Source organism: Acanthaster planci, linkage group LG11 (assembly GCF_054643075.1).
Source record: "Acanthaster planci isolate LZ-2023a linkage group LG11, COTS_SCS, whole genome shotgun sequence".
Lineage (NCBI taxonomy): Eukaryota > Metazoa > Echinodermata > Asteroidea > Valvatida > Acanthasteridae > Acanthaster > Acanthaster planci.
In genome coordinates, this window is record NC_141787.1 from 532,679 (window position 1) to 547,622 (window position 14,944).

At 39.5% G+C, this 14,944-nt stretch overlaps 2 protein-coding genes across 4 annotated transcripts; one reads left to right on the forward strand and one right to left on the reverse strand.

Moving 5' to 3' along the window:
• Nucleotides 1-137: 137 nt before the first annotated feature.
• LOC110978341 (MAM and LDL-receptor class A domain-containing protein 1-like) lies at nt 138-9,532 on the reverse strand. The gene is made up of 17 exons (XM_022233268.2): nt 8,855-9,532; nt 8,197-8,288; nt 7,699-7,833; nt 7,328-7,477; nt 6,720-6,953; nt 6,178-6,318; nt 5,826-5,975; nt 5,266-5,502; nt 4,516-4,659; nt 4,164-4,304; nt 3,791-4,009; nt 3,228-3,500; nt 2,647-2,919; nt 2,034-2,306; nt 1,671-1,846; nt 1,213-1,272; nt 138-977 (listed from the first exon to the last, which is right to left on the reverse strand). The coding sequence occupies exons 2-17, from the start codon at nt 8,264-8,266 to the stop codon at nt 924-926; spliced, it is 2,730 nt and encodes a 909-aa protein (XP_022088960.2). The 5' UTR covers nt 8,267-8,288; nt 8,855-9,532; the 3' UTR covers nt 138-923.
• A 229-nt stretch (nt 9,533-9,761) lies between these two features.
• Nucleotides 9,762-14,866, forward strand: LOC110978442 (uncharacterized). Of its 3 annotated transcripts, none has more exons than XM_022233454.2 (3): nt 9,762-10,150; nt 10,979-11,239; nt 11,696-14,866. In XM_022233454.2, the coding sequence occupies exons 2-3, from the start codon at nt 10,997-10,999 to the stop codon at nt 11,804-11,806; spliced, it is 354 nt and encodes a 117-aa protein (XP_022089146.1). In that variant the 5' UTR covers nt 9,762-10,150; nt 10,979-10,996; the 3' UTR covers nt 11,807-14,866. The 3 variants fall into 3 exon arrangements, with proteins under 3 accessions (XP_022089146.1, XP_022089145.1, XP_022089148.1); XM_022233453.2 differs by having other exon boundaries at nt 9,768-10,146; XM_022233456.2 differs by lacking the exon at nt 9,762-10,150 and adding an exon at nt 10,492-10,720.
• Nucleotides 14,867-14,944: the final 78 nt, after the last annotated feature.

A 14,944-nucleotide genomic window follows, 5' to 3' on the forward strand; every position in this document is an offset into this window, starting at 1 on the left:
AATTACACAGCCCTGCAAAGGCTTGTGATAGTAGTGGACCCGTCGCAGCCAACTCACCAACTGTTTTGATCTTTTTCAGACGTCTCCTTGCATACATATAGATCAAGCTTTCTGATCTTTTTGTCAAATTAGTTTTTATCTTGCAACTGAAAAATTTATTTCCAGCGTCCGTTTAAAGCTATTTAACTATTTACATTCTCATTTTACAAAAATAGTCTTTTACCCAGCGATTGTACAATAATAGAAATTTTAGTATTTATATTTAATATTAATGTCAATTTAAAAGCAACTTAAGCACCTAATCGGGTGATTATTATTCATGATGTTTAATTTTAATGAGTGGTTAATAATTCTCACTTTGTACGATAATAATATTGCAACTCTTTTTTCACTCCTTTTCGCTGAAGAATTGATCCCAGTTGTAACATTTCTTGCGATAGAAACATTTAATAGAATTATACGGGACTCCTTAATGTAGCAAAAGAGTACACCGTAGTTATCAGATCCCACACTATTCGCACGTTAAACCATGTGACAATGTAGGTGGGATGGATGGAGCCTAAGATGTGTGGGCCGTCTACTTGTTGCTTGAAGGGCACATAAAATATTCAAAACCTGCGCACTTCCTGAACTCTCTCTGCTCGCTGAAATGGTCATCCATAAATTAAGATATACCGAGCGCAACTTAAAAATCGATACAAAATTCATGATTATAAAGGTATTAAAACGTCAAAATCCAACTTCTAAAACAGGTATCGACTTTGGGTATTGCTCCTACAACCTTGTTGCTGAAGGTAAAATGTATGACAGCTGCAGTAAATGATGAAACTAATTCCAACTATTTTGCTCAAGCATGATTATTTCCAGTGTCATGCACGTGCTCTTATTCGGACCACCCGATAGACATTCATTGGCGTCCGATGCTAGAAGTCGAAATCTTTGGCCACAGGTTGCCGAGGAAGTCTCATGTCCTGCAACTGCATGAAGAGATTTATGTGCATCATTACTAGCACCAAGTAATAAAGACAAAAGAATTAGAAGCGTAATTCGCTTAACCCATCAACTAAAATATCCATGGTATTAGATGCGATGTCCTTAAAAATTTGCTGTTTAACTGGCAATAGGGCTTTTGAGTACCTGCTAACTTGAATATAAAGGTTTTCTTTGAAGCTAAAAAGCACAGGCTGCAATGTGACTCGGATACACACTCACCGATAAAGAGCCAGATACCATAAATGAGAAGTTGGTATCAAGAGTCCTGTCAGAGCGGCACTGGAATCGAAGGATAACAAAAAGAGCAAGATGGTTGATGAATAAATTGAGGCATTGGAAGCCTTGCATTATTAGGCGAGAAAATCATGTCAGAGAGCCGCTCAGGAGAAACTCAAAAGAGATGAAAGATCAGACACTCGGAAGAACTATGCTAGTGTTTCTCAGAGGATGGAAAAGTCATCCAACAGGTGATAAATTCAGGATACCATTTATAATGAAACATTTCAATTCAAACAGCCGCTATTATAATACTTGTTTGGTAAACTGAAGATAGTTGGAGAAACAGTGAGGTTGATCACAATTGGAAAGAGAATAATCAGTAGTGATGTCACTAGTTTGAATTTACTGGTTTACATGTTGATTTCGAGCTCTTTCAACACAGTACATTTAACACCCACCTGCTCGCGATCGGCGAATTCTGGCCACGGTGTATGCTGCGTGCCACCTGCCCGGGCACGTCGGTTGTATTTTACAACCATGCATGAGATACTGCCGAATACCAGCACGGCCCCAGCAACGCCAATGGCAATGAAGGTAGCACTGTCTGATGACGATGCCGAGTGATTGACGAGATCTTGAAAAGAGAGTACAGCTGTGCTTGGAACTGATTGTTTAATGAAAGTAATCCCCTTTATCAACATAGGCTACCTAGAAAAGGTTCGTGTTCTATACACCCTCATGGCAAGTCGTGGGATCCAAATGGCACACACAGTATCAACCGCCTAGCCAACCCCGGCGACCCTCTATTAAAAAGCACAAACCTTCAACTACGATGGCAAACTGACACAATCCTTCATTCAGAGCAGAATCCTTGACTCTACATGTTACGACTGTCGTTCCTACTCCATAAATGCCACCTGATACCACATCGTTTCCTGCATCATCTTGACATGTAATGTCGCTTGAATCTAGGAGGTCGACATTATCAGTAACAGTTGGCAACGATGGCCATGACACGATAGCAGTGGCATTTCCACTACCCGTGCTCACAGATGTCACACTAGTTGGACACGTTACATGGGGCGGTTCTTTATCTAGACAAATGTGCAAACGATCAAGTAACTTTTGTTTTAATAAAAGTACATTCTTTCGAAATATCATGGCTTGTGGAAATCAAGGATTTCTCATGTAACTGTTTCGATAATCAAAAGACTTGACTTAACATAACTTGTATGGTTTTGAATTTCAACGCTGAAAAACACAATTCTTCGTTGAATTAAGGAACATACATTAATATTGGATTATATTTGGGCAAGGCGGGATTAATTCTTGTTATGTGACACTGTACTGTTCTCTTCATGAGTAAAGTTTCTAAGTTCCCTTGAATCGAAATATTGTGGAAGAGACCACATAACTCACGCGCAATTTACTAACCTACAACTATGATGGTGAATCGGCAGGTCTGTCGATTTGAGGCGGAATCGGTCACGTGACATGTCACTCTTGTTGTGCCCAATTCGTAAAGGGCACCTGAAACTGCGACATTGCCGGCACCGTTTTGACATGTGATGTCACTGCCGTCAAAAACATCAACATTGTCAACTGCTGATGGCATAGGTGACCAAAACACGGCAGCGTGTGGCACGCCAATATCAGTACCAATCGAAAGGACGCTAGTTGGACATGTGATATTTGGAGCTTCAGAATCTGTGTAGAAATCAGTGAGACAAATGCTGCGTATATAGGCCTATTTTGGTAACTAAACAGTTATTCCCCTTTATCGCCATTTCATTAAATCATCCCGTTTTAATAAATTAACCTAATAATCAAGTTTTGAAATTAGTCTTTTTAGTCTTTAGATTTACTCGTGTTTCATTATTCAGTGGTTCAAATTGCTTGTTTCCATTTCGTTTTATATTACGAGCGAGAGATAAGAAGGTACACACATCATATTAGAAACCTCGTTGGTCTATATTACCAGCATCTTCTTTTAGCTTTTCAACACGGAAACTGACCTACAACTGTAATTTTAAACTGGCAGTAGCCTTCATTCGAGGAGCTATCACTGACTCTGCATGTCACAGTCGTTGTGCCTAGTCCATACACACCACCAGATCTGACAATATTGCCCACTTCATCTGCACACGTGATGTTGCTATAACAAAGGACATCGACGTTATCAGTGACTGATGGCAATGGCGACCATGAGACGACAGCAGTTGCGACACCGCTATCTGTACTCAGGAAACCAATATTGCTAGGACACGAGACATCTGGAGCTTCAATATCTGTAGGTCAAATTATAAAGATAAGCTGAATAATGTAAAAATTTATGATTAAAGAAAATTGTCTCGTATTTTTGTAATTTCACTTTCCTCCTTCTAGCAAAAGTAACGCCAAACTGCACATAGTGACAGTGAAACCAGTCTGTTAAGTAATTAGGTATAAAAAATCTCCCACACTTCACTTGCCTTTGTCTCATTCCATGGTAACGAAATAGATTGTTCACCAATGCTTGCATGAAACAGATATGAACGACAACATTATTACCATATCAAACTCCTTGGTTTGTACACACCTTCATCAGCAGAGATTGACACGTCGTCGATGGCAATGTCCGATCGAAACGAGTTTGCACTCGCTTCAAATGCTATCCGAAATTCCGATGACAGGTTTGATAACGCTATTTTTGCCTTCAGCCATGTCGTCCCATCTGTTTGCTGACCATCACGTGAAAAGATGAGTATCCCCTCGCTGATGTTACCGCCAACTGCCGTCCTGTACACATTTAGGGTACCTGCAAATGTGATGAACAGTTACAAATGTTTTTTACATTATCTGTAAGATAGTGTGAATTCATTATTTTTCAAGATTGAAGTGAACTGCCAGCGAACTCCGTCGTGGGCAATGTGCATGTTATCCTAGCTACATTTGTTGTGGTTAGGACTTACCCGATCCACTTCCAAACATGTTATACCAAAAACTTAATGATCTGTTGTAGCTGAACCTGTTGGTTACAACAGGGCTTATGATAACAGCTCTTAATTCATCTGCCTGATCTGCTTCGAGAAATAGGTATGTTCCATTCGGCGCTGTAGGACAAAACAAATTTTAAAAAGAGGGAATCCGTAAATTCTCTGCAATCGAAAAGCATAATGTTTCATTGACTGTGCATATACTGAAAAGAAACTCAAAATGTTAAGTCACCTCATGAAAAAGGGTCTTTGATTATTTATTCAGTATGTTTTGAAACCTGTGAAAACTTCATACTGAAAAAAGATACTTGAATGAGAGCATGTTTACCGCCGAATGTGTGATCATATTCGGGCCCTGTGTTGGCTGAATACGTATCTCCGCGCTCCAATGCCCAGTTAGCTCCGTCGTCACTAAATTGTATCCATCCGCAATAGCCTCCCTCAAAGTCACAGTCAAAACCTACACTTGTGTCTGGTAAATACAAACAATTGATGATCGCACACATCACACTTCGTTAAAAGTTTTTCCACCTCATATGAAAGAAATTACCAGAAATTTAAACCCTGCGTAAACTCTGCAATACCGCTTTGACTGCAGGATAGAATTGTCCAGCACCGTGTTAGTCTCGTTGATCTACGGGCAGTTTGTCTTAAAAGCATTAAGTCCTGTTCATGCCTTCTAAAGGCCGGCTCATATTTGAAACGAATGCAAAAGCGAAGCAAATTTGACGCCAAAAAAGATATATTTGCAGTGCAATTTTGTTCGTGTTAAAATGTGCTCAATTTTGGCGAATTCGTATTGCAATTATTTGATCTGACGTCACCGTGTTTGCTTTCGCTCGAAGTATGAACTGGCCTTAAAAGTATATCTACGAATTCTGTTTACCATTTTCGAAGTCTTTTTGTGGCAGTCTTATTTCACACCGCCTTTCCATTCTATTCAGCTTCACGGCTGCAACGGTGTGCCGAAATAAACCGAAGTAAACAGAGACGAATACAGATCTTAAGCTTATCCAGAGCTTACAGCTTAATCCATTCAAAGAGAGTAAATGAAGAACCGAATAATGCCCTGACTTACCTCTAGGACATTCTCCTTGAAATATTGTCACATCATCAAAAGCGATATCGCTTGCATGTCCACTTCCCCGAATCGCCTCTATAGCTATTGTGAAGTCAGTACTTTGATTTCTGATTTCAATCTTTGCTTGTAACCATACCCTCCTTCCTGTATGTTGGCCGCTGATAACTATCACTGGTTCCCGTGTACTAAATGCATAAACCTCGCTTGAAGGATACGCATATGCTCTCAGGGAATCTGGTATATGAGAAAATTACATTGCTATAAGAAAAAAATTTTTTTAAGCATTTAAGCCAGGGTTTAAACAGGTATGTAACATCGCTTTCCCCCAACAAAGAGATGTACAATTGTTTCCACACCATGTATAGATAACATAACCCATCACATTGAGGTCGCGTCTTCCCAAGATACTTCGGAACTCTGGAAACAGAGCATGTGCAGTTTGAAGAAAGCATCACTGAATCGCGTGATAGGACTGTGGAATAGATATGAACAATTTTGTAAATGGTTTTCTGGCTTTGTGAGAATTTGAAGGCTAAAATACAAAATAGTTACTCTACCAATTTCCTGGCCGTACATGTTGTACCAAAGACTGAAGCACCAAATATCCTGCTGACTAAGCCTCACCGTTACCACTGGGCTGAGGAGAACAGCTTTATCACCGGCTGAATATTCGGTAGCTTCGGCATAGTAATATAGGCCCATTAAATCTCAAAGGAAAAGAAAAGAACTAATATTAACATTTGTCCATTTTCTGAAATCTTGCAGGTCCAATTGTGTGGACTTGAAACTTACCGAAACCAGGCTACATATTCAGATTTACGGATAATATTGGCAGATTCTTCACTGGTGCTATGGCGGATTAAGTCACAAAAATGTTGATAAGTTAAAAAAGTTGTCGCAATTTATTACCATTTGTGGTATGGTCAAATTCAGGTCCTGTGTGACGCGAGCTGGTATGTCCACGTTCCAACACCCAGTTGTAGTCATCGTCAACAGACTGGATCCACCCACACGGCCCGTCATCAAAACTACAGTCAAAACTTAAAACATCTGCAACAGAGAACAATGCCTCCAGCGTTAATATCGAGAAAACACGTAATACAGACATGTTTCTGATAATTTTGGTGCAGAGGGTACGTATCACAATGACGTTTACATTCATAATCAGTTTACCAAAACTTGAAGAACCAACACAATATGCAAAATATGTCGTAAAACCGTCAGGTAGACAACAAAACATGGACGCAATTCGATTGCTCTAATTCCCTGTTTAAATTTTGCGTATGTTGGTCTTTGTTGCTGATTATATCTTGGAAATCCAATCTTCTTTGGAAAGAACAAACGTTGGTTTCTACATGAGATTCATAACTTTTATAATTCGTTTGTTTTCTTTTGAAGTGTTCAGAATGAAAATAGGCCTAGTCTGATATTGGAGACTTCGATAAACGTACCGGGACAAGAATTTTGTTGAAGTTCGACGTCATCAATCGCAATATCCCCTCGATGGCCATCCTTATCGATAAATTCCAATGCCACCATGAAAATTGATGCTCGATTGGAAATATCGACTGAGGCTTGGACCCACGTGCGCTGACCAGTCTGTTGACCGGACAAACTAAACAGGGGAAGTTTAGTCGTCAGATTATGGCCAGTTTGGGTCGAATATGCAAACACACGGAGAGATCCTTCAAAAAATACAAAAGCCGGAATCGCATTTGTCAAAAGGTGTTCAATAAAGCAACCAGGCACCTATCATAGGTGATCAAATAAGTTAATGTGAACTGGCTCAGTTCCCTGGCATGCATATCTGCGTGTTTACAGTGGAGTGATGGAGTGACATTCTGAACGTTTTGAAAAAAAATCTTTACACCAAACATCACTTGAATTGTATTATACAGTTAGCTCTTTATTATTCAGGGATCGTCGTCGAAATAAAAAATTATCACTGGTCCATTTGGTGGAAAAGACTCAGATACAGCTGGGCGCTTCTGGCGGCTAGGGCCAAGATTACGAAGGAGTGGCGACTACTTATCCCTATTTGGCTTCCGAACATGCTCACCTATTTGACTTCCGAACATGTTATACCAGAAACTAAAGCACCATCTGGAACGTTCGTGTGACCTTTGAACCGGTGGGCTCAAAAGAACTGCCCGACTTCCTTCTGCTTTTCTAGATGATTCCAGGTAGACATACGCTCCACTCTCATCTGCTGTGCATAAGTTCCAAGAAAAAAACAAACAAACCATGAATGATTTAAAAGCAGATTTTATCCGTTGCATCTCATGAGATCACTAGATAGGGAGGTAAGTCTTGGGACACTAAACAGAGGTTGTACATTATCTGACCTGACCAAAGACTCGATTGTTCCCTGTCAAAAATTAGTTATTATTATATATTTAAATCCAAACAGAAAGATAGATGTATACGTACCTCCAAAGGTATGATCGAATAGTGGACCTGTTTCACTTGATGGGGATTTCCCAACACCCAAATCCAAATTGTAATCGTCAAGTGTTGACTGCGTCCAGCCACAAAGACTTGAGCTTTCAAAGGTACAGTTGAAATCTGCATAATTAGCAGCAAACTAAAAAAATGCTCAACAAGAATAACTCCTTAACGTAACAGCTGCCCTAGATCATACTATAATAAGCAGGGAGTGGGATTATGAATATGCGATTTCTTCTTATTTCAGGTGTTTGTCTCTTTCGGGTCTACTATGAACTGATCGGTGTCATCTGAACCTTCTTGATAGAAGGAAGAAATTCCCTATCGCTGTCCGGAGAAGCTTTGGTTCATTTTACTTTCTGTGCGTTATTTTTTTTTTTTAAAAAGTGACATTTTTGAGAATGATGACTGTAATAGTTTACGCAACAGAGAGTGAAGGAATGTTTTGAGTGGCACAGAATCCCCTAACATTAAAAAACCTACCCTGAGATTTGTCAAGTGTTACCCCAGCAAGGAGATAAACTGCAACGACCAAAACTTCCGATGACGGCATGGTCCTCACTTAAGTTCGCAACCTAAATGAACAATTAATTACAAATACTTTTTTCATAAATGTTCATGCCATCAAGAATTTCACATGCTAACTGGGAGGTCCTATCGAACGGCTCATGGGGTGGGGGAGAGATTGATGAATGACTTCCTCATTAAGCTTGGAGCCAAACCGAGGACGATATGCCAGGCGGCGTTCACACCGGGTGAATGTTGTACTGCAGCTGAATTCTAGATCTGGAATTTATTTTGGGTCCCTGCTAGCATCGTGATCCGCCATCTTATTGAACAATTTTGAGTATGTGTGAGTAACGTCAGCAAAATGACTCAGAGTCTCATTAATTAACCCTGTCAACTTATAGGACTCAGTTCAATCCAACTAAGGCAAGGCACATATAACACAAAATTGAACGTTTGAACAAGTTAAACACATAAGCCTACTAGTTCTTATAAGTTTTAAAACAATAGAATCTTCTGATTTCTTTTAATTCAGTTACTTTCCATGTAAATTGGCTCACTACGTGGTTCCACTTGTTTGATGAGTGTCGATTTATAGAGGGTTACTGGGACAGAAGCATTAAGCGCTACATACCCTCATTTCACCACAGAGAGATTGTCAGGCCTTGCCGAACCCGTTCCCCGGTCAACATCTATGCTATGAGTACAACACCAACAGGCAAACTGACTGAACCATTGTATCACCATGGACTCGCAATTCAAGTAACATAAACTTCGCTTTTTAGCTTCAGGCGATCTCACTCATCGGCTGTCTAACAGAGGTCACAGCTCCACCTGTCGTCCTTGTGCTCGCGCAGTGTATTGACCAATCTGCTAATGGTCTGCGAAGCGTGACGCGGGTCACAATTGGGCTGGACCAGACCTCCATGGGTGGAAAACTCGATGCTTAATTCCCACATAGTGACAACGGTGTCCATCCTTTCATAGAGGTCACGCCTCGATTAGAATCTTGTATGGACAATGCACTCAGCAAATCAGGCTGCTACAGCTTTGAAAGTCCATCATGTACATGTACATGTGCATGTACGACTCTCAGTGCTAGGCGACAGGCTTTGAGGTACAACCGACTACTCCCCCCCCCCGATCACTGGTTTCTTCAGTTTCTCTACTACAATGTGGTGCTTAGCAACCGTCCTTCAGTATACCTCCACAGTATACTGTATGTCCAGTACGTAAATTGTGCACATCGTGTAGGCTACAAGAAATCATATACACTATACATTGTGCCGGGGTCCTAACTGATAAGGAACACTGAGGTTGCGTTGCCATTGGCTTGAAGTTTGGACTCTGTGCCGCACACATCTGGGGTGGACGCAATACGGCTACCTAAAAGCTTCATTTCCTGGCCGGGGGAAGGGATCAGAAGGTTTTTTTCCATCGGATAAAAATTAATACTTCCCATTAGTTATCGGCAATAAAACGATTTCTAGAGGGCGCCCCGTAAAGTGCTAAAACTATAACCTCGTCGTAACGTTATGACACGTACATGCCTGTACATGGAAATGTATATGTACTACATATACACTGTACTGTATGCATACACACCACGAGTTTCATCACTTGACTTGTCAAACGTGCACTGGCCACAATGGCCTTGACAATCCCGTGACACGGCATTACTTAGCAGCCTTGCATTCAGTGCAAAAGTAATCCAAGTCCCAGAGACAGGGGTCAAGTGAGTGAGAGACTCCATGGTCTGTTTTATGACGTCACCATTTTACGACATAATTCAGTTGTATTCGTTTAATTTATTTCACTGTGTGTGCGTGTCGAAACCAGTCAACTTGCTCCTTGCACACATCGGACTGCAGCTGGATCCTGATTCAACAGCACTGTGTTTGCGTCTTCTAGATTTCCACCGCAGAGGTAGGTAGGTAGATATTGTAGGTCCTTTTTTTGCATTTTATCATGAAAAGAGTTAGAATGCGCTCCTCTAAATCTTCGTTCAGATTTCAGGAACCCTCTTTTTGACCACACAATTCACAGTTTATATGTGGGCTTAGGCTATGAAGTATGATGCTGTTTGAATGACCCCATCCCTAGTTTTTCCCACCATTCCTTCCTCCATGTTCCTACTACCTGTTGCCTACATCATGATGTATTATACTATTGATCATGACATCTGGTTTTTTTTTTGTGAGTGGAAATTTACATTTTTCAGATGCCATGAGTCATTGGTTGTACTTGTAGACATACTGAAGCAATGGTTAGTCAGTACATAGAGCTCTGTGGTCAGCCTAGTTCTATGCTTCTGATCCAGCAGTAATTACCATACTTCTGCTGGTACTTTTTATGGTGGGCCTATTCAGCAGAAATTAACCATTATCATGTGTTCCATGCTCCATGAACATATGGAGGGTTTAGTAACATATGGCAGGAATCACCAGAAGACTAGTTCAATTGTAGTCTATTCCTTGAGGGTTGATGCACCAAATAATGTGTAGGCCACTGTACTGTGTACTAGCGGAGGGGTTAGACATGTTAGACTCTTAGAGGCTAGAGCAGCAACAACATGTAGTAACCTGCGGAGTGAATTGAACTTTAATGTGATGAAGTACATGGACTGGTACCTGTGAACTTATGATGTTTTGTCACAGATAGGCATTAATGTAACAGGCATACATGCTGTGGTGATCACTGCATTGTACAGAAAAGGACATAAATAATCATGTTCTTTTGCCCTCTCGTCACCCTGTAGATTTCATCACTAACAGCCATGGGTAACTGGTTCTCTCCGATCCCTGATGTCCCTTTGGATTCTCCCGAAGGCAAGCTGGTGGAGCAAATCCTCCATGATAAGATTGTTGTGGTCTTCTCTAAGACGTATTGTCCTTACTGCACAATGGCAAAGAATGCTCTGGATGAACACAATGCAAACTATGAAACGGTAGAGCTGGACAAGAGAGAAGATGGCAAACGCATACAGAGTGTGCTGGGAAAGATGACAGGGGCAATGACTGTAAGTACTCTGTGCTGTTTAAGCTAGATAAACCCACTACAGGGATACAGAGAGCATACAGAAATGACTTCATCCTCTGGAAACTAACAACTAAGCATAAAACTGTGCCAACAGAGAAACAGGTTACCAGCTCAATTGTAATGCAGTGTGTATATTTGCTGACTGATACTCTGCTTATTTGCGGCAACTTGCATGTAAAATTGGCCAGAGTGTAATGAGTCACATTTTATGTACACAAATTAAAAACAAATTAACAGTGAGAGATTTAAAGACAGCAAGGATGTAAAACCTCGAGTGGAACAATTCAAATTTGACATACGAGCATAAAAATAATGTTGGTTCTTCTGTTTTGAAGAGTGTGAGATTTGAGAGATTTTGGAAGGTTGCTGATCAAAATGTTAAGAGGTTGGAGAGTAAATACACAGCTTACAAGAACCCTACTTGATATTGTGACAGGTTCCACAGGTGTTCATCAAGGGTAAGTTTATTGGCGGAGGTACAGAGGTCAAGCAACTGAACGACGAAGGGAAACTGGAGGAAATGCTGCGAGAAGCTGGGGCCATTTAAGAATTTGAACCCAGATATAGTGTGAAGTTGGAATTGTAATGATAGTGATTGAAAAGCTAACGGTTCAGCTGTGGAGTCAAACTCAACAATGGTCTTCCTAAACTTACATTACCCAAAACATCATGTTGTATCTGATGTTGTATTACTTAATTTTTAAAAATTAATGTTAATGTTTATGTCTGGGGAGGAATACAGAAATTGATGTTACTATGTGCAAAACAATGTTCCAACACGTACAGGAATTTTATTCAGAACTTCAGATATGAATATTCATGAATTTGTAACCTAACATACAACCAAGCATCCTACGTTTACATTGATGTGTTTTCCAAATGTCTCAGGGAGGAGATCCCAGCCTGCAAATTGCATGCAAACAAAGGAAATTATTTAGCCATGAGCCTATACCAAAGCACATACAGTGTACAATGGATCAGTCTCTGCTGATTGCATAATGTGGGCATCCATTATAACCCTCACCCTGGAAATAGTTGTGTGTATTGAACTGGTACTTTCATTTCAAACAAGTTCAGTGTATGTACATGAATATGAAGTTCATAAACAACTTGGTTGAAGCCGTTTGCCTGTAGGTTCCAGATTTGATTCACTTATTAGGGTTTCATTGTTATTTTGAGTATACAAAAATTTACAACTCTGTCATTATCTCTCAATTTCACTTTCAAAAGCAATTTCAAAAGCTTGCATCCTTTTTTTTGTTGAATAAAACATACTTCCTTTTCAACATAGTCATTTGGGAAACATACATGTACATGTACACATTGGACAGACATTCACAGGACTGTGTGACAGGTATATGTGTAACACAATGGAGATGTGACAGGTTTGTACTTTATATGCGGCTTATGGACCCTTTTTTGCTGATAGAAAATTGTAGCTTTCTTGACATTATACTTAAGTACAAGTAACTGTTGTCTGTAATGTAATTAATATGAACTATGTGGTCAGTATCCAAAATGTTATACATACTGCATTTTAATAGTAGTTCCCCTTTGCAAGAACAAAGTTCTTACTTTTGCCACTCATGTCGCAATGAATAGTCATTTTTAAAGGGTAGCTGCAATCAATGGTTTTTATTGCAAACCTGTAAATGCCCCTTTGTGCCTCAGTAAACCCTTTTTTCAACTTTGGTTTCACTGTTTCAAAAGGTATTTTCATGCCTTTGTTTTTTGTGCTGATGAGTATTTCCATATTCATGAGCAAAACTGTGATGTCATCTCAGGAAGAAGCCGCAATGTTACATTGATTTGTACACAAAAAGTCCTGCGTTTTTTTTTAGATTTTCCTTGATTAAGTTTTCTCGTTTTTTCTGTTTCATTGTTGTTTATGTTTATATCAACAAGAAACCATCAATTCCTCTCTCAGAAATGCTTTCATTTCAGTTAGTAAAATCTGGGTTTACAATTTGAACAGACAGACCTACATGTATGCAGATGACTTCACAGCAACAATGCCCTCAGATGTCCAAGAACACATGGATAATTTTGAATGCTTTTAAAAGTGTGCACTTTCCAGTGCATTTAACCAAAAGTGAGTGTGTAAGAGTTTTAATGCATCAAAGAAAAGTACAAAGATGCACAAAAATTGTGTCGAAGAAAATTTCATTGCAGCCACGCTTTGATCAAAATTGTATTCCCATTGTATATTTTTGAAGGCTACATGAATTTTAAGACTTCGCATCGTTAATTTCTTGTACATGTATATGTACAGTGCCTTGATTGTGACGTCTGTATTGTTATGAAGCATTCAGGGGGACTTGAGTTCTATAGAGAAATTAGATTATCTCAGTCTTATTTAAACCCTAATTTTGATCTTTTCCAACATTAACCAGAAAAGAAAATTGAAGTCAGTGTCTAGTTTTGAAGTGAAAAGGAATAGGCCAGAATACTTCAGATTATAGTTTTAGCTTTTGCAACATAGTTCTTGCATGTCAAGATGTACTCTGCGTTCGGGAGATGCTAATTGTGAAGAAAATTCACAAGCTTACTTGATGGGATTCGAACTTAGGACCTCCTGCTTACTGGTGCAGACGTCTTAACTACTCGACCACCAAGCTTGCTGGGGTCAGCTGACCAGTCCGAGTCAGATGTAGCAGCAAGTACCGTGAACTATTTCAAGATGTTCTTGTGTTTGATATGCTTTGGTTAAGTATTGGACAATTTCATTTCAAAGACACTGCTTGAATTTCACACATTAAAAACCATTTCAAAGGTCATACATCACATTTAAATTCATCTTTTTCTTCGGATGAAATTCTAGGCCGTCTCTTACTGTAATTTTTCAGGGACATTTGGTTTTGCTTAATTAATCAATTTTGATCTGATAGGCTATTTCTATTTTGTTTTTAATTTATGCATGTATATAACTCTTCTACTTTAATTTTACTTATATTCAATATTTATTCCTTTGTTCTGTTCAAGTACGATTTTCTCTTTTTATTTGGGTCGGTAATGGTTGGGAATAGGAGTCTTAGAAATTCATGGATATCTTTTAGGTTATTGGACTTTTGCTTGGACTTGGTCTTTGAGTTCTGTAAGTATTCCAAACAGCAAACCTGCCTTTGTATGACAGTATCCTTGACTAAGGGACAGTTCGCTAAAATTTCAAAGACACAAGTTCCTGACCTGATGCAGGTCAGCACAAAGCCACAACTCAAGTTGTATATGTAGGTGTTTCATGCACCTCCTTTGTGCTATAGAATCACAATTTCTTCCAAAACAAGCCACAGAATAAGCACTCATCCCTGCTGTAGGATTTATGGTGCCCTTAATACCACATCAGGCTGCCTGTGTTTGATGTATTAAATGACCTGCATGATACAGCTGTGGTCACAAAAGGAAGTCTTTATAAGTCCCCTCCTTGCATGTAGTTTTGGCAAAAAGATGACTGTTTCATGAGTTAATACCATACACTGCAACCAACTCTCTATTTGTTAAGCATATTAAGCACATTATTTTGAGTAAAATAGAAACTTTTGAAATTAAAGTATGATATTACTTTGTAACCTGCGATCTTTTAAGCGTATAATAAATAACTTTCAACGAAGTTCTGCTGTCATGTTTCTGTTGCTGTTTCTTGACCATTGGTGTTTGAATTCTAAACCCTCACTGTCAGGATCTTGTA

Bases quoted from the DNA above. Each gene is read 5' to 3' on its own strand.
- LOC110978341 (XM_022233268.2), bottom strand. From the start codon at position 8,266: ATGCCGTCATCGGAAGTTTTGGTCGTTGCAGTTTATCTCCTTGCTGGG. The intron at 7,834-8,196 runs GTAGGTTTTTTA...CTAATTATGCAG, and splicing joins AACACTTGACAAATCTCAGG to ATTTCAACTGTACCTTTGAA. The intron at 2,920-3,227 runs GTCAGTTTCCGT...ATTTCTACACAG, and splicing joins GTTTAAAATTACAGTTGTAG to ATTCTGAAGCTCCAAATATC.
- LOC110978442 (XM_022233454.2), top strand. From the start codon at position 10,997: ATGGGTAACTGGTTCTCTCCGATCCCTGATGTCCCTTTGGATTCTCCC. The intron at 11,240-11,695 runs GTAAGTACTCTG...ATATTGTGACAG, and splicing joins AGATGACAGGGGCAATGACT to GTTCCACAGGTGTTCATCAA.